The sequence below is a fragment of the Hylobates moloch genome, unplaced genomic scaffold, assembly GCF_009828535.3.
Source record: "Hylobates moloch isolate HMO894 unplaced genomic scaffold, HMol_V3 SCAFFOLD_19, whole genome shotgun sequence".
Classification (NCBI taxonomy): domain Eukaryota; kingdom Metazoa; phylum Chordata; class Mammalia; order Primates; family Hylobatidae; genus Hylobates; species Hylobates moloch.
Window position 1 is genome coordinate 27,809,472 of NW_026652294.1, and position 18,663 is coordinate 27,828,134.

Consider the following 18,663-nt stretch of genomic DNA (forward strand, 5'->3'; position numbering starts at 1 on the left):
TGTGCTGCAGGCATAGGAATGGGATACCGAGTAGAAACTGAGTGGGAAACTGAAAACTGACCCAATGTAATATTTTAATGTTAAAGATGATGTTCTCAAAGCAGTACGTGAAAGGAGAGGTTACTGAACAAATGACATTTGAACTCTTCTTTATTTTTTTTTGAAGTTTCCTACTAAACACTATATAGCAAAATAAAATAAATTCTAGGTGGATTGAAAACTTAAGGGTAGGAACGAGCCCTCTAGAAGGATGAAAGTAGCACACAGTGGAATGTTTATGCACTCTCGGAAGGGGTAGGCCTTTCCAAGTGCGTCCCCAAAGCGGAATCACGAGGAAAGGACACGAGAGTGTCTCAGCCTCCCAGACCAAGGCAAACAGATTGGCCACCGCCATTCTCTTTCTGTGACTACGCTAACAAATCATCACAAACTTACTGGCCGACAACAACGTGGTATCTTGGAGTTCTAGAGTTTGCAAGTCTGACGTGGGTCTCACTGGGCTAACACCAAGGTGTTGGTGGGACTGGTTCCTTCTGGAAGCTCCAGGGGAGAGCGTTTTCCCTGCTCTCTCCAGCTCCAGGAAGCCGTCCACGTTCCTTGGCATACGGCCCCCTTTCTCCATGTGCAGAGTCAGCCATGTTGCATTTGTGTGACCTTTCGTGGTCTCTTCTGCCTCTGACCACAGCCAGGAAGGGTCTCTGCTTTTGAGTACTCATGATTAGATCGTGCCCACCAGGATTGCCCAGGATGGTCTCCCACCTCAAGGTTCGTATTCTTCATCGCATCTGCAAAGTCCCCTTTGCCATGTAAGGTGACGTAGTCACAGGTTCTGGGCATTAGGATGTGGACGTCTTGGGTGGGGGCCGTAATTCTGCTGACCACACCACCAAAATGACTAAGAAGGAATCTTCTGTTTACAAGGTTTTTTTTTTTTTTACAAAGCAGTGAGAAAGTGGTGAGCACCTCATTAGAAAATGGACAAAGGGTATGAGCAGACAATTTACAAAAAGAAGAGGTACTAATGAACAAAATAAAAAAAAAAGTTTTATCTCACTCATGAATGAAAAGGCACATAGCCGACATGGAGACCACTGTTCTCCTGTTGAATGAGCAGTGGTGTGTGGTGTTGACACTGCTGGTGGGATATGAACCACGGCTCTTCAGCAGTGTGGACCAGTGGCCTTTTTAATGCGTGCTTTATGTCCCAAGCTTTCCATTTCTAGGAGTTTATCCCCAAGAGGTTATCATATTGTGTGCAAATATTTGTCTCCAAGTATCTTTATTACTTTTTTGTAATCACTATTTTATTTTATTTTTTAGAGACAGGGTCTCACTCTGTAACCCAGATTGGAGTGCAGTGGTGCATTCTTGGCTCACTGCAACCTCCACCTCGCAGGCTCAAGCAATCATCCGACCATTTTTTTGGAATCACTTATATTATTTTTTTGAGACAGGGTCTCACTCTGTAACCCAGGTTGGAGTTCAGTGGTGCAATCTTGGCTCACTGCAACCTCAGCCTCCCAGGTAGCTGGGACCACAGGCTTATGTCACCACGCCCAGCCAATTTTTTTTGTATTTTTTGTACAGACACGGTTTCGGCATGTTGCCCAGGCTGGTCCTAAACTCCTGAGCTCAAGCGATCTGCCCACCTCGGCCTCCCAACATTGCCAGTATTGCCTTCAACAAACAGAGATTCGTTTATTTCCTGTGTCTGGTAGTCTGTGGTGAGCAGCGCAGGGTTGGGCAGCAGCTCAAAGCCATCACAGCCCCATGCTCTTTCCTGCCTGTCTGCCCTGCTGCCCTTCGTGGTGGCATCTTCACTCATGCACGATGGCTGAAGTCCTAGGCCTCACCTCTGTGTTCCAGGTGGAAAAAAAGGGAGAGAAGCTAGGGGCCAAAGGGGTGCTAGCTAAGCCTGTTTTTTTTTTTGTTTTTTTTTTGTTTTTTTTTAGAAAAGTAAAAACCCCCATTTGTTTCTTGCTGGCTGTGAGAAATAAATGTGTGTCATAGGGCCAGCTGTGGCTGTAGTCAGCCAAAGCAGCAAAGGCTTCTGGATAGAGGTTGATCAGTCAACCAACAGTGTCTGCCACGTGGGGTATTTCATTTCCATCGGTTTTCCAAATTTGCTCTGATGAATATAAGACTTTTATAACAAAACTGTTAAGTCTTTTTCTTTTTGAGACGGAGTCTTGCTCTGTCACCCAGGCTGAAGTGCAGTGACATGATCTCGGCTCATTGCAACTTCCGCCTCCTGGGTTCAAGCCATTCTCCTGCCTCAGCTTCCCCAGTAGCTAGGATTACAGGCATGTACCACCATGCCCAGCTAATTTTTGTATTTTTAGTAGAGACGGGGTTTCACCATGTTTGCCAGGCTGGTCTCCAACTCCTGACCTCAGGTGATCCACCCGCCTCGGCCTCCCAAAGTGCTGGGATTACAGGCGTGAGCCACTGCGCCAAGCCCGTTAAATCTTTTAAAAAATTATATTTATCTTTTGCAATTCTGCATTCAATTTCAGACAAAATGATGGCAGGTGAGAATTCCCAGATGGGCGTTTCTTCAAGTTTTTAGTCTGTGGGCAGAGGCTGCAGTCCCTTCATTGCACACCCAGACACCCTCATCACCGTTTGGATGCCCAAGGGTCTGTGGTGGTGCTTGTCGGGCTGAGGCCCATTCTCGAGGACGGGCTGAATGCCCTGCTTGTGTGGGGTGTGGGGCGTGGGCTTGTATGGTGCCACTCATCGCTTCTGAACTGGGCCCTCAGGACCCCGGGTGGCTGCAGGGGGGCCTGCGACAGCCGATGAGGAGCTGCTTCCTTCGGTCCTGTGGGTTCCTGGGAGTCCACCTTTCGGCCGAGCTGGTGGTGGGCTCTTGGGAAGGCAGGAGAGAGGCTCACTGGTTTTCCTTTTCTTTTCCATCAGCATCCAGCACGTGTATGGCGCCCAGCACCCCCCCTTTGATCCACTGTTACATGGCACGTAAGTGACGTTCCAACCTCACTTGGCGTCTCGGCTCTGATATGGGAGGGCTATGGCAACCCTGGTCTTCCTGCTTCCCTCCTGCTCCCAGGCATTCCTGAGGGAGGAGACTGGTTTCTCATTCAGCCACACTGATCACGCAGTCGCTTTGTGTGAGACACTGTGCACCCCGTGCTGCGCATCTTGGTGAAGACAGCGGTTGTGGGAGCCACAGCCTGATGTGGGGAGGTGGGGGAGCCCTGGGGAGAGCCAGGAGCTGGCATCCTTTAGCCATGGATAGCCTGGCTGCAGGCCGTCCATGCTGGCTTGTCCTTTCCCCTCCTCCTTCCCGCATTCTCCAGCTGCTGGAGCCCGGCCCTGGCCTGTCCTGGCCCCTCCACAGCAGGCGGGAGCACAGAGTGTGGGGCTTGTGCTGGGCTGTTGTGACCCTGCAGGACTGCACCTGTCTGACAAGTTTCTCACATGAGGTGGGGCCGATGTTGTGTGTTGTCATATTTTGGGGGAATCTTGTTTGAATGATCGTGTCTTCAAATCCATATACCACAGGCCTGCACCCTGCACAGGTGCTTCTGACCCACACCGCTCACTGCTGGGGAAAAGGGAGCCTTACTGGGATTTGGGGAAGGCGCCCCAGGCACTGGCCAGAGTGAGCTGGGGTGGTCCTGCTGGGTATCACCACGTGGCCCTGCACCTCCTCCCAGGTGGCCTTCCTGGAGCCCCTCCCCCTCCTGCCACTGAGTCCTCATGGGCTTCGCCTGCTCTTCTTTCTCTGTGAATTGTGCTTGCTTTTTCACTCACTATTGCTAAATGGAAGCTGAACACTTCTATGCCTGTCTTTTCACCTGGGAATTCTTTCCTGGCTGGTTTTGGGTGAAGCCTTCGAGCATGTATGAGTAAAGACTGCTTTTGCATTGCAGTTTGCTGAAGTCCACGGCCAAGATGCCGACCACACCAGTGAAGGCCAAGAGGGTCAGCACCTTCCAGGAGTTTGAGAGCAATACCAGCGATGCCTGGGACGCTGGGGAGGACGACGACGAGCTCCTGGCCATGGCAGCGGAGAGCCTGAACTCCGAGGTGGTCATGGAGACGGCCAACCGTGTGCTGCGCAACCACAGCCAGCGGCAGGGGCGGCCCACGCTGCAGGAGGAGCTAGGGCTTCAGCAGAAGCCCAGGCCCGAGGCAGAGCCGCCCTCACCCCCCAGCGGCGACCTCCGGCTGGTGAAGTCTGTCAGTGAGAGCCACACGTCCTGTCCTGCAGGTATGATGGGAGGACGGAAGAGATGGTCTGGGTTTCTGGCCAAGCTAAGAAAGCGGCCAGAGCACTCTCACTGTGGGAGAATCAGTGGGTTCCCATCCTCATTTGCAGCAGGCCCCCTGGCCCACGAGAGCCCTTATGGGTCTCTTCCAAGGATAGGGGAGTGGGCTGCGCTCTTTCCTCGGGCCGTCAAGTGCTTTCTTCTGTCCTAGCTACGTGCGTGTCTCCTCTGAGTGGAGTGGAGGCTTCTGTCCTAGCTAGGTGCGTCTCTCCTCCGAGTAGGGTGGAGGCACCAGGCTGTTGTGGGCTGGCCGTGAGAGGGCCACAGGGGAGCAAGCGCCTGGGGACACTGTCTCCCTCCTAACTCCACCAGCTTGCGATGGTTCCATGAGTGACATTGCCAGCCGAGGGGTCAGGCCCCTGCATGTTTAGGGGCTGGCCCTCTAGGCAGCTTACAGGATTCCTGCCAGGGTTGCATACACATGGGCTCAGGTCTGTAGGGGCTGGGAGTCTGACTTTTGGGTCGGCCACGTTCGCATTCTGACCCCCTCGGGTGGAGTCGTGTCTGGTGCCATGTGCATGGCACTGGTGCGCAGCAGCTGTTCTTGAGGCTGTTTTCTGTGGCTGCCGCTCTTTGTGTGTTGCAGGCCATCACGTCTGTGATGGAAAAGCTGCATGGTCATGTGATGAACCCACCGTGGGCCGCGGGCTCTGTTTTCAGAGCTTAGGATACTCCACTGGACAGACTGAGGTACATCTGTGCCCTTTGGAAAGTCCATTCTGGTGAGAGGGACAGATGCAGCACTGCCCGCAGCCAGCAAGGGCACAGAGCATGCTGGGAGGCAGCAAGTGCCACGGTCAAGAGAGGCAGAGAATGGGGTGGGAACGCAGTGGCCATGAGAGCAGTGGGGAGCAGGTGTCATCTAAAATGGGGAGGTCAGGGTGTCTTCGCATCAGCGGTGCTGTTGGGAGGCAGGGAGTGAGGGGCAGGGGCGAAGGCCAGCTGGGGCGGCCACAGGCCCTCATAGGTACCTCCCTCCAAGGTCTTCTGGGGGCTAGGGTGCTCTCCCCACATTTCCAGTTGAGAAGATGGAGATTGTTAGGGTGGCCTGAGGTTACCCTGCAGAACTAGGTTTCATACCTAGGTCTAGTTTTTAAAGCCACTTTCTAGGAATTGGTTAACTTCTAAAATGTTACAGCTCTCATTGGTTGAGAATGCTGTGCGTGATTTCATTTGATCAGTTTTCTTTTTGGAGTCTAATAAATTTTAAAGTCTTTGAACTTGTAAGTGGAGATCTGGTGATGGCCTTTGCGGGAGGCTTGGAAACCTGGTGACTGACTGAAGCGTGCACTGACCGCCTCCTGCAGGCGTAGTCCTGGGCAGCGCCCTTCAGCCTGGGGCAGAGTCAGAGTTGCCAGGATCCTTGGCTTCATCTGCTCATGGGTGGTGCTGACATTGAAGCTCTGTGAGCCTCGAAGCACCCCGCCCGCTGCCCCCAAGATGCAGGACACTGTCAGGCTGAGAGTGGCCAGGACCGCAGGACCACACGGTGTGTGGCTGGGGGATCTGACAAGAGGCAGGCTCAGGCTGTGACCAGCTGGGGTCGGGGAGCTGTGAGATGTCACCCTGGGATGTCACCCTGGGATGGCCTCATCCTGGAAGAGCCAAGCAAAGGATGCTGCAGGCAGCTTGCGCTGGGAGAAGGGGGCCCATGACCTCGTTGCCTTGTGTTCCCACCTGCCTGCCTTGGAGTTGGCCACCTTTCCTGTGTTTGCTTTCTGGGCAAGCTTTTTTTGAGCACTTCAGTATAATGACAATGATACCATATATTGATCATTTACTGTGTGGCAGGTACAGTATCAAGTACCTATGATACTAAACTCATTAAACTTTGCAGCAACACTAGGACATGGACTTATGGGCCCTGCACAGGAGTGAGTGGCCCCTTACGTGTCCTGATGAGGCCACATCAGTCATTTCTAAAGATCGCAGGGAAGTCCAGCTGAGCACCTTTAATTCTGGAACTCCGTGCACAGCTGCTCTTCCTGCCGAATGTTGACTCTGAGGAACTGTAAGTGCTGCTGAAGCAGGAGCCTCTGAAGGAGGGAGGGGGGCACTGTCACCCACGGTCCTCCCCTCTGCCCAGGTGCTGATTCTCAGCCCTCTCTGCAGTAAGGCCGCAGCGGAAACTCGAGCCAGACGCCCCGGGCTGGAGCCCCAGCCCACTGCTTGGTGTGCAGCTGCTACAAAATAGGAGTCACAGCAAGGGCGCTGAGGCTGGTGGGAGGAGATCCTCCCTGGGGTTGGGGGGAGTCAGGGAGAGTGGGCAGCGGGGATGGGGGGAGGAGACAGGGTGGTACTCTGAAGTCTATGCCCCCACTTTAGCAGACTTTTCTGGAAATTTAAGTGGGCCACATTCTGCCCAGAGGCCATAGGTTGCCTGGCTCCTGGATAGCCTGAGGGTTTCTGTGTGAATTATTTTCCCCCACTCCCAGGTTATGAAGGAAATGGGGGCGCTCTGTGGGAAGGAGGATGCGGGGGAGTGCGGCTCCTGCCTCCTTGCTCTAGCGGCCGCTGGAGTGGGTGTCAGCCCATCCTGGAGTTTATTTTTCACTCTCATTTTCAGTTTTTGAAAAATGAGATAGCTAGACAGCATTTAGACCCAGGAGTTTGGAGCCTTTCCCAGCCTCTTGCTTGTTGGTCTCGGATGGCCGTGTTGAGTGATCTGAGGGCCTTAGGGTCTTCCCTTGGGCTGACCGGGTCCCGGGTTGCTGGGTGGAACGTGCTGTCTCACCACCTGCTTGGGTCCCCGTGGGCCTGTCCATCTTGGGGTTCAGTGGGGCCTTGGTGGGCAGCAGCAAAGGGTGGGAGGGAGGGCGGGCAGCTTGTACTCCAGTGCCACCGCGGTCGCTGCCTGTGGTGGGATCCGGGAAGGTGCCATCCCTCACCTGTCTGGCTTCCTTTGTTTCCTTGGGATGAGGGTCACTGTGGGACCTTCCTCCCAGGGCACTGGTGAGACCAGGAGGGCCAGGCAGGTGGCGGGGTTGGGCATGCTCTTGAGACGGCAGGTGAGTGCCCTCGCAGCACCCTGGTTCCTGCTGTGTCCCCACCATTGCCTCCCGTCCTCAGCGCCTCTGCAGGCTTTCTCCTTTCCCTCACAGTAACTCGCAGGCTTGCCCTCCACACTCAGGCCTGGCTGACCTGAGAGCACTGTCCTGAACAGACCCTCTGGGTCATGTCACCTGGGCAGGCCCTGATCTGCCACCCCAGGCACTGGTGGGAGGCTGACCTCCACACAGCCCGAGGGGCCCTGGAGTTTTCTGGCTGTCATTGTGTTGCTTTTATGTGAGGTGGTCCATTTCGTTGATGAATAATACTCTGCCAGAGGTGAGTGAATTTCAGAGGTGTCATTTCCATGTTATTGCTCAAGAAACCGAGGTCCCCACCGCTCAGTGATGGGAAGAAGGGACCGTTGTGACCCAACAGCATTCACAAAGGGACAGTGGCACAGCAAGGAGGAACATGCAGTCGGGAGGAGTGCCCTCACCCTCACCCCCGTTCTCTCACCCCTGCAGAAAGTGCCAGCGATGCCGCCCCTCTACAGAGGTCCCAGTCTCTCCCACACTCGGCCACCGTCACGCTGGTTGGCACATCTGACCCCAGCACCCTCAGCAGCTCAGCATTGAGCGAAAGAGAGGCCTCCCGGCTCGACAAGTTCAAGCAGCTGCTTGCTGGCCCCAACACAGACCTTGGTAAGCACCCTGCCCTCTGGAGGACACACACAGACATTTCTTGCTGTTTCTGAAATAGATCACATTTTAAAGGATTCTGTGCATGCTTATGTAATGCACACGCGTCCGTGTGTAATTTGCCTTGGAGGAAGGTGATGTTTTCATGTAATATTTTCAAGTCAGTAAGTCACTAAGGTAGTAGCAATTTGTGCTTTAGACATGTTTTGTTAATGTTTTTCCCATGCAGTTTGAAAATGTATTTTGCGTTCCTTTTTGTTTTCTTTTTTTAAAATTTGAGACAAGGTCTTACTCTGTCACCCGGCTGGAGTGCAGTGGTGCGATCATAGCTCACTGCAACCTGGAATTCCTGGGCTTAAGCAATCCTCCTGCCTCAGCCTCCTGAGTATGTGGAACTATAGGATTGTGCCACCAAGCTCAGCAAATTTTTTAAACAATTTTTTCTACAGATACGGGTCTCCCCATGTTGCCCAGGCTGGTCTTGAACTCCTAGGCTTAAGAGATCCTCCTGCTTCAGCCTCACAAAGCACTGGGCTTATAGGCGCGAGCCACCACGCCTGGCCCATTCTGTTTTCTTGTCATCCCATTTGCACTCTTTATTATTGCTGCCCTTGGTGAGCCCTTCGAGGCTGGCCAGGTGGACATCCTTGTTCTTGACAGTATTCTGAAGACAGTGGCTCATGGGGGCACAGCGCTGGTGACCATCAACTCAATCTGCTGGTTTTGTACTTTCCTGCCATGGGGCTGGCAGTCATCGGAGGGTGACAGGCTGTGAGCCCTGCAAGGGAGCAGGGGTGAGGCTGGGGCAGAGGGGCAGGCCCGCAGGGCACAGCACAGTCACCAGCCTGACTCTTCCTGCGCGAGTTGCTTCCAGGCACACGCAGTGCCCATGTGGACTGCCATGGCCAGGCTCTGTGGAACGCACTTGCTTTGAGTTCCTCCAGTGGAATTCCTGCTGAATCCACGTCCTTCCTTTCCGTATCTCATCTTTGTGGAGTGCCACTCTGGCTAGGTGTTTGCTAGACGCTGGAGTTCTTGGGAGGACCGGAATGTGGCCTTGGTCATGGGATCGCTTCACTGGGGGCACAAACCTGTATCGGACAGTTATGGCCGGTGTCACTGTGGCACTCTGAGAGCCGGAGGTGCAACGCCTGGCTTGGCCAGGAGGTGGCGAGTGGTGCACGCGGATGGACCGCCTGGAGCCACGCAGGAGCCATGCAGGGGCCGTACAGGAGCTTGCAGCAGCCGGGCCTTCATGCTCAGGCCCAGGGCAGGGAGAGGGTTTCTGGGCAGAAGCAGCGGTTCAAAGGGCATGGCTGAAGCTGTGTTCCCGAGGCTGGGGAGGGCTCTTGGAAGGTCTCCTGGCTAGAAGGACACAGCTCTGAGTAGAGTTCTCAAAGTGGGTGTTTGTTTCTTCCTTATGTTTGTTTTTTTGAAACGGCAACACTTGCATGTGTTATAACATGACACAGCACAGTAGGGTGTACATGAAAATGAGGCCTGTCCCAGCCTCCACCTTCCGTTCCTTTCCACAGCTCCAGGTGTCTCCTTCCAGTGATGGCCCATGCATGTGTTGGTTTAATCGTTTCATGTTGATGCAATTCAAACTTGCAGAACAGTTGGCAAGAATAGTGCCAACAACTCCCATATGCTCTGTACCCACAATCACCAATTATTTACATTTGCCCGTTACCATTCTGCATGTGTGTGCCTGTTTTTGTGTGTATGTGTATACATACATATATATATACACACATACACATATATATATATATACACATTTTTCCTGAACCATTTGAGAGTCAGTTGGAGATACATCCCTTTACCTCTAAAACCTTCGCTGCATATTTCCTAAGCACAAAGACATTCCCTCAATATCATCACAGCACAGGTGTCACAATCAGGAAATTTAACGTTGACACAGTACTATTTTAACACTTCTATTATTTTAATCCACAGTCCATAGTCACATTCTGCCAGTTGTCCCAGTAATGTCCTTTCCCTCTTTTTTCTTAGTCTAGACTCCAGTGGGGAGCAGGCGTTCCATTTGGGTGTCACGCCTCTGTCTTCTCCACTAACCTGGAGCAGCAGCTTTGCCAGTCTCTGCATTTCGATCTTGACACTTTAGCAGAGCACAGGCCAGTGATTTTGTGGGATGTCCCTTGGTTTGTGCTTGTCTGATGTTTGCCCATGATGAGATTCTGATTGATAATTTTTGGCAGGAACATCACTGAAGGGATTTGTGTTCTTCTTGGTCATCACAGTGGGGGTACGTGGTGCTGGTGGGTCCTCGCATTGATGATGTGGACTCCGATCACTTGGTTGAGGTGGCGTCTGCCAGCTCTTTCCACTGAAGAGCTCCCCTTTTTCCTTTGGTGACGAAGTGCTCTGTAGAGAGATGCTCTGGGGTCTGTGCATTTCTATGGTGTATTTCTTTCTCCCCTTGCTCGGCAAGGCAGTTGTGCACCTTACTTTTTAAAGGAATGATACATTTTCCCATGACGTACGTGGAGAACCGCCTTAGTCTTTAGAGTGCCCTGTAACATGCCATCCTCTGGATGTCCCCCCACTTGACTGCACCAGCCCCTGCGGATGGGCAGACAGGTTATTCCTCACTTGCTATTATTACAAACAACTCGAGAACGTTTCTTCAGGCGCCTGAACCTCCTTCTGTGATGGCGACACAGAGCATCCCTAGCCATGGGTGAGGCAAGAAGGCAGTGTGGGGGATGGCTCTGTGATTTCGCCTAGAGCACTGGGTAGGTGGAAGTGTCACCCACCAAGACAGGAGATACAGGTAGACCGTGCTTACAGGAGTCTAGTCTTGTAGTTGATGTACCCATCTTGGCCACTGCCTCTTCTAGCATGCCAGTGCCCCTTCTCTGCTGGCTCTCGTGCCTCCAGGGTGCTGTGGAGATGCAGAACCACGTTGCACCTGGGAGAGTGGGTCCTGGAGCCGGGCTGCCTGTGTGGAGAGCTGGCGCCACTGGTTACTTGCCACGTGACCTTGAGCCAGCTTGGTGATGATCCTGCTCTCAGAGTTCTTGTTGCGGGATAGGCGTGATGAAAGCAGGGCTCAGTTTGCAGTTTAAATGAGATAGGACGTATGACATGCTTAAGAGAGTGCCTAGCACATAATAAACACTCAAAAATGTTAGTTATTTTTATGGTTGTTGTTATGTTCATTTGAACTGGCCTTTTTGTCTTCTCACTTGATTTTTGCGCTATTGACGTATATGGTCGCTTAGTGGTCATTGACGAGTCAAGGACTTACAGATGTTTTCCTGGTTGTGTCCTGTGGTTTCCAGCAATAGGCAGGTGGAGGAGAGACAGCTGGTGAAAGCAAGATTTGCCTCATGGGAACCCTGTGCTGGGTCAGGCTCTGGGTACCCACCTGGAACATTCTGGAGGACTTTGTAATTGAAGCAACTTTTGGAAATTAAAATCATTCTTAAAAGTAAAGCTTTCAAGACTTGTAGGAAGATGGGAGTATGCAGGGCTGGATTTTAGCGTGTAAAAATCAAGTTATTTTGTTAGGTTGAGGGGACTGTGGGTTTTCCCTTTCTTTATAATTCTATGTAAATATCAAATCTAAAACCAAAAGGCTAAATGCAGAGCTTTCAAAGTTAAACGATGACTGCATTTGTATTTGGTAGCAAGAGAAAACATCGCCAGTAAATTGCCTGTTTTTATAAGGCAGTTAAGATAGCTTTGGAAGACAGTGGAATGTACTGTCTTCACATTACATGAAAGACGTTAAGTGGCAAATATTTGCCAATGTTGGAGAAGCAAATCGCCGATGTGAGAAGTGCCACAGAAATGAGTCTAGCCGCTGAATAGCATCTGTCCAGCGGAGTGCTGTTTTTCTTTGTTTAGCTTACGCTCTGTTACGAGCCTGGGATGAAAGTAGCAAATAGAACTTAACAGCTCATTTTACTCTTAGCATTGGCTCAATATTTACTCACACAAAGACTGCCTGCTTTGAAGCCCCGGAAAATGACACTCAAGTTGGTCACATGTGTCTGGTGAATGGCAGTGCGATTTGGTAACATGAAGAACACGCAGTTTCCTGAGGACCGTCTAGGGCCTGCCTCACAGCAGTGGGGCCTCGGGGGCGAACTGTGTGTGGAGCTCAGCTCTGGCCCTCAAGGCTTTCGAAAGGTAGGACAGAAGGCACGACGACCCTTCCGTCAAGGAGTGGGGCCAGGCCACGGCCATGTTCCACTTCCCCCGAGGGGTGAGCATCCAGTCTAGGCTTTATGAGAGCGTGCTGATAGATGGAGGTCAGCGGGAGAGGGTGTTTTGGGGGTTGGGAGGGCATGAACAGAAGTTTGGAGCCGTACACCTTGGCAGCAATAATACGAGTAGATGCCCCCTTGGTGTCCGCAGCTCTAGGGCAGCCCTGAAGGGGCCCGGGCCCTTGGTGACAGGAGGAAGCAGGTGCAGCCTTGGAGTAGGCCCTCAGTGTGATGGCTGGCCGTGTCCCTACTCATGAAGTGGCTCAACCTCCCTGTCTCGTCAGCTGTAGAGGGAGCATGAGACCTGCCCTGCAGGGTCCTTGTGAAGGTCTGCGGGAATTTATGTAAAGTCACTCACTCATTCAGGCTCTGTTGGGCACCTGCTGTGGTTGTGGGCACTGGGGAGAAATCGGCAGCCAGTCTTGCAAGGACCCTGCCCTCGAGGAGCTGACATTCTCGTGTGAGGAGACAGAGGGAGCTCGCTCAGTACCCCCGCAACCATCAGAAGGCAGGAAGCATGTAGGGAGAGTCAAGGCGTGTGGAGGGTAGAGGCTGGAGCTGCTCTGCAGTTGGCTGTTTCTGGGACGAGATCTGCACAGAGGCAGGCATTTGAAGAGGGGACATGAGCATTCTAGGGACAGGCCCAGAGGTGCAAAGGTCCTGCGGGCAATAGAGCTTCATGTGCTTGAGGGGTTGCTGAGGCTGTGGCCTGGTGGCTGAGTGGGGTGTGGGGAGAGGCCTGCAAGGCAGGCAGGGACTGGGTCCCCAGGGCTGAGAAGTCCAGGAGAAGGAGCTCTGCTTTTACTTCGAGCACGGCATGAAGCCTCTGGGAGGTTCTGAACCTGGGGAGTAAAGCGCGATGCAGAGCATCAGAAAGCGGTTGCTATTCTGTGGAAGGAAGAGCCGATCACTGCTTCTGAGCAGGGTGTTGCCAGTAGACATGGACTAGGTGGAGTCCTTGGGCAGCTCTTGGGAGGGGCTGGGGGAGGGTCAGAGTAGGGTGGGAGACAAGGGGGAAAGAGTGGAGGCTGTGGGCTGGGGATGTGGGTGGGGTGGGCTGTGTGAGTTGGGGGCTGATGGGATGTGGAGCTGGGTAGACTGGCGAGAAGGCAAGAGCCAGGACCCCCATAGCTTAGAGCCTGGGGTCTGCAGGGACGGGGAACAGCTGATAGACACAGAAATCAGAACACACTCCAGAGATGGTATTTCACTGGGGAGACAAAATCACGAACTCATGAAACAGAGAGCCAGGGAAAGCAGTGTATTTAAATGCTCACATAGTTACAGCCACTGGGGGCCTTTACTCTGTGCTGGGCACTGTGCCGTAGAGACAATGTTAACAGTCACCAAAAGACCCCCCTCTGCACCCCCATCCCCTTCCTGCGTGCCCCAGATTGCTGGCCTTATCGCTGGTTTACAGCTGAGGAGCTTGAGACAAGGTTAAGCAGGCGGCTGCCCTCCAGCCCCACAGTGAGGGCAGAGCCGGCTGGGAACCGGGGTCACCCCGGGCTGGGCTCCCAGCCTCCAGGTCACACATTTCTGGTGAGTGTAGACAGTGGGCATTCTCGGTGCTGTTGGAGGCCTGAGGAAGGGCGGCGGTTTTCTCTCCTGTGGGCCTTGTTGGAAATCCTACCTTCTGCTGTGGGAGCTGGGGCCAGGCGCCCAGGAGCTGAAGCTGGGAGGGCTCTTGGTTCTTGCGACCCGGCCATCAGCGTTCAGCGTCGCCCTCTAGTGGCTGTCTGTGCAGCCTGTGCTTCATTACCACAGCTGGGCACGTTGGCCTTATGGGTGGAGTGGGGGGGTGCTGACACTTGCGCATGCCTGTATGTGTTCACCGTGCTTACTGAAAGGCAAGCACAGCCTCAGAAGAGAATAACGTGAGGGACGAAGAGGAAAGCTCAGGCTAACTCGGCCTTGCCCTGGCGTCTCATCAGGGAAGGGCTTTGTCAAGGAAGGCAGCCCCCGGCCACCTAGAACTGCCGAATGCAGAGGCCCAGGGCAGAGGGAACAAACTCCCGCTCGCACAGCCCTTCTGTGCATCAGTGGCTTAGCCACACCCAGATCCTTGCTGGCCCTGCTCTGTCCTCAAGTCCCCTGCAGTGAGTGTCACATAGTAGGTACTTGTCATTTGATGGTTCGCCGACTCTTCAGCTAGACTTTTCTCGCCTTCCTTTGGGGCGTGCATGGTCCTCTGTCTCTGGTTTTACCTTGTTTCTTAGATAAATTTACTAGGTAAGTAACTGACACTACCATCCAATGGCAGCTCAGCAACAATGCGATGGTACCTCCTTGAGCCAAGGATGGGCTTTCCCGGCTGTGTGGCTCTGGGTTTGTGTTTCCCCCCCGTGGCTTCCCCCACATCACCGTTACTCTGCCTTGCCTCAAAGCTTGCTCCCGGCCTTGGCGCCTTTTTGCCCGTGTGTTCCCACTTAGGACAAGAGCTGTGCCTATTTCTTTTCTCTGCTCATTTTGTCACTAAAGGGTTTCTGTGATCATCATTAACGGAAATGTTATTGAGAGTTAAGGAAATGGAAAAGATAATAAAACCAACAAACCAAAATTGCCGCTGTTTCCACATGCCGTATTAACTAGAGTTGTGCTTTCTTCTTCCCTCTAATTTATTCCCTCTTAATCGGTTCTTTCCAGTCCTTCAGAGCTCACTGGCAGAAATGGCCCTCGGCGGCTGTTTCATCTGCAGAATGGTCTGGGCTTCAGGCAGGGCATGCGAGAGCCTCAGATGAACACGCTGGCTCCTCCCTTTCGTGGCATTGCCGGCATCCTTTTTTCTGGGTGACGTTTTCCCTGCTCGATGTGGTATTTGAACTACATGTGGTATCACTCGGCTTAAAATAACCAAATTAGATATGATTTGGTAAAAATTAGGAATTTTATTTACTATCCATAGTAGTGTAAATCTTTAGTTTAATAGGAAACCCTTCACTGTTCCTTCAGGTGATTTGTTTCTGTTGAATGGTGATTTTTAGTCTGTAATATTAGAAGGAAATGCTAAAAGAGTTGTAAGTCTTTGGTATGGTTTTAAAGGAGCTGCCTTAAAAACTTATCTGTTGCATGTTTGTCTTTTTTTCTTATAATTTCTTTTGTAGATGAAGATATTGGATACAGACTTGAACAATTGTGCACCTGTGGTGTTTTCTCTATGTGAGGGATAGGAGAAGGAAGGTAGGGCGAGTACGGCAGGATCCCCAGGGATTCATTGCTCCTCGCCCTGTACAACATTTTCTACTTGTAACTTAGCTCCTATTATGGTTTCCTCTAAGAGAGTATGAGTTTGTGTCCATCTGCCCATTAGACTGTGATCCTCTCTTGGGCCGTGGCTGGAGTCACTCATCCTCCTGTTCCAGTGACTGGCACATGCATGGCACATTCTCAGGAAATGCTGGCAGAGTTAATTGAGCCACCAGCGGTCAGTCTCCTTCTCTCCTACTGCGTGTTCTTGAGTGGTGAGTGGGGCATCGCTGGTTTTCCAGTTGACACCGGGTGCCTTGTATCCGGGGCTTTCCATGAAGATGTGTTTTTGCTGTAGGTTACAGAAAAGCAGACGCAAGGACTTTTGAACAAATTCAAAAGTTAAGTTTCTCAGCAAGATGCCTGGAGGCAGGTAGCTGTTGGCACTGGTTCACTGGCTCAGTGATATCCTCAGGATCTAAGCTCCAAGTCACTTGGCCTCTTCCTCACAGCTCTAAAGGGGCTGTCACCATCATGGGGTGATGGAAGGAGCAGTCACCAAGGCAGGCGTCTTCTTACTGGGAGAGTAGGGCTTCCTTCAGAGCCAGGCCACATGGCCACTCCTGGTGGTAGGGGGAGCTGCCAAGGATGTGTCTCCTGTGGGCTGGACATGAGCACTTTCAAACTGGGATTCTGGAAACAGAGGTGGGACAGGTTGGATATTGGTTAGGCAGCCAACTGTGTTTGCCATTCGCAGAGATTGATGTGTGTGTCTGTCACCACCCGTCTCCCGCCCAGATTTCTGGTTCCTTAATGTCTTTCTCTTCTTCTTCTTCTTCTTCGTCTTCGTCTTCTTCGTCGTCGTCGTCGTCTTCGTCTTCGTCGTCGTCGTCTTCGTCGTCTTCGTCTTCTTCGTCTTCTTCTTCTTCGTCGTCTTCTTCTTCGTCTTCTTTTCTTCGTCTTCTTCGTCTTCTTCGTCGCCTTCTTCTTCTTCTTTCTTCTTCTTTCTTCTTCTTCTGCTGCTGCTGCTGCTTCTTCTGCTGCTGCTTCTCCTTCTCCTCCTTCTCCCTTCCTTCTTCCTTTCTTCTTCTTCTTTTTTTTTTTTTAATTTTGAGATGGAGTCTTGCTCTGTCGCCTAGGCTGGAGTGCAGTGGCTTGATCTCAGCCCACTGCAGCCTCCGCCTCCCAGGTTCAAGCTATTCTCCTGCCTCAGCCTCCTGAGTAGCTGGGATTACAGGCACCCGCCACCACACCCGGCTAAGTTTTGTATTTTTAGTAGAGACGGGGTTTCACCATGTTGGTCAGGCTGGTCTCGAACTCCTGACTTCATGGTCCACCCACTTCGGCCTCCCAAAGTGCTGGGATTACAGGCGTGAGCCACCACTCCCGGCCTCCGTCCCTCTTACCGCATTTACCCCACGGCTCAGCGCTGAGTGCTGTGTGGAAAATGTAGTAGAGACCCAGATGTTTGATTGCATTGAACTGTCCACAGAGTGCTGGGTGTAGAGGGACTCAGTAAGTGAACTTTGAATTCTCATAGTCAGAGACATGGCATTTAGAATGAACCCTCTTCTGTTCTGATTTATTGTATTTTTTTGTCCGGAAATGGAGCTGAGACTCAAAGGGCCACAAACTGTCCCATTACTCGAGTGCATAGTACTGAAAGCTGCTGAGAAAATAATGTTTTTGTTTTAAGATGGTTTAAATTCCTTGGAGTCTATTATTTAAAAAAATGTGTGACCACAGACCATTAGAACTGACATGTAAGACTGAGCTGAAAAAAAACATCAAGCTAAAAAAGGATATAAAATGTGTTAACTTAGAAAAATGTGATAATGTATCTTTGACTTTCTGGGGGCTGTGGGTATGATGGTGAGTTGTCACCCAAGCCTGAAGACAGAGTGATGGGAGACTGAGGAGGCAGAGGTGAGTGTCTGGCTGGTGGGTCCCACCCAGGTCTGGAGTGGGTAGAATAGTGCTGATCTTCGGCCAGTCAGACACGAGTAGATACAATTATGGAATTGGGTTTGGTGATATGAGGAGGGGAAGTTCAACCTCTTCACAGGGCTGGCCGAGCAAGTGTGTGCAGAGCCAATAGGGCTTTGCTCCTCCCTAGGCATGGCCTGGATGCTCTAGTATTATGGTATATTTTATAAGAGGATTGGCAGGTTCTGTGACCGCAGATTCTTCCTGCTCAACCGCAGATTCTACAGGTGCATCCTGTAGACACTTTACAGGCGAAGTTACAGGGAAGAGGATTTCTTTAAGAAGGAAAGTTGGAAGACAGTGGTGAGCAATTAGAATTCACCACTAGCGTGGAACGATGGGGGATCAACAGCAGCAGGATTGTTCTCCTTCTTTAGAGTTCAGGGCTTCAGGGATTAGTATTGACTGTGATGGTGATTGTGGGGGTGATGGTGATGATGGTGGTGATGATAGTGGTGATGGCGATGATAACTGATCATGGTGGTGGGAATGATGGTGATACCAACTCTCCTGCTTGTCGGTGTTGTGGACCCTGTCAGCCCGTGCTGAGGACTTCTGTCCTGTCTGCTCTGAGGCCCCAATGCTGCTTTGCTTGGAGCTGTTTGGGAGGCACAGTGGGTTTGATGTTAGAAGGAAGAAGCACACGCATGCGTCTGTGTGACAAAGCCATTTGCTTGATGACACTCTGGCACTACTTGGCACTGCACGTCTGCAGCGGCAGTGACCAGTGTTTTTCCAGCCCTCCCCACAGGCTAGCTCATTTGTCTGGCATTCACTCCATATGATGAGTAGGGCGGCAGGATTCCTGGGATTCCCATTTTGCAGATGAAGAAACTGAGGCTTAGAAATGGAGGAGGACCTAAGGTCAGATGCCAACCAGTAGCAACAATCACTTGATTTAATCCAGGCTTCTTTGCATTGCACACTGCTTTGCTTACTTTAATAGGACATGAAGAATTCGGTTTTGGAAATTTTATACAGGGCTGGGTGAAATAGCTCATACTTGTAATCCCAGCAGTTGGGAGGCCTAGGTGGGAGGATTGCTGGAGCCCAGGAGTTAGAGGCTACGGTGAGCTATGATCATGCCACTGCACTCCAGCCTGGGTGACCGAGCAACACCCTGTTTCTAAAAGAAAAAGGAAAAAAAGTAAAAAAGAAACTTGATACAGGATTAAATCATAGATGATTAAAATAAGAAAATGGGAAGAAATTTCTAACAAACAGAAACGCAGTAAGGGGCCGGGCGCAGTGGCTCACGTCTATAATCCCAGC

The 18,663-nt window shown here is 51.8% G+C and overlaps 1 protein-coding gene across 1 annotated transcript in view; it reads left to right on the top strand.

The window, feature by feature from the left end:
• The window catches only part of TBC1D22A (TBC1 domain family member 22A), a 399,512-nt gene that overhangs the window by 26,941 nt on the left and 353,908 nt on the right, over window positions 1-18,663 (top strand). The window contains exons 2-4 of the mRNA XM_032139761.2: window positions 2,920-2,976; window positions 3,894-4,234; window positions 7,808-7,984. Of these exons, the coding sequence (XP_031995652.1) occupies window positions 2,920-2,976; window positions 3,894-4,234; window positions 7,808-7,984 (575 nt within the window). The remainder of the gene's footprint in view (window positions 1-2,919; window positions 2,977-3,893; window positions 4,235-7,807; window positions 7,985-18,663) is intronic.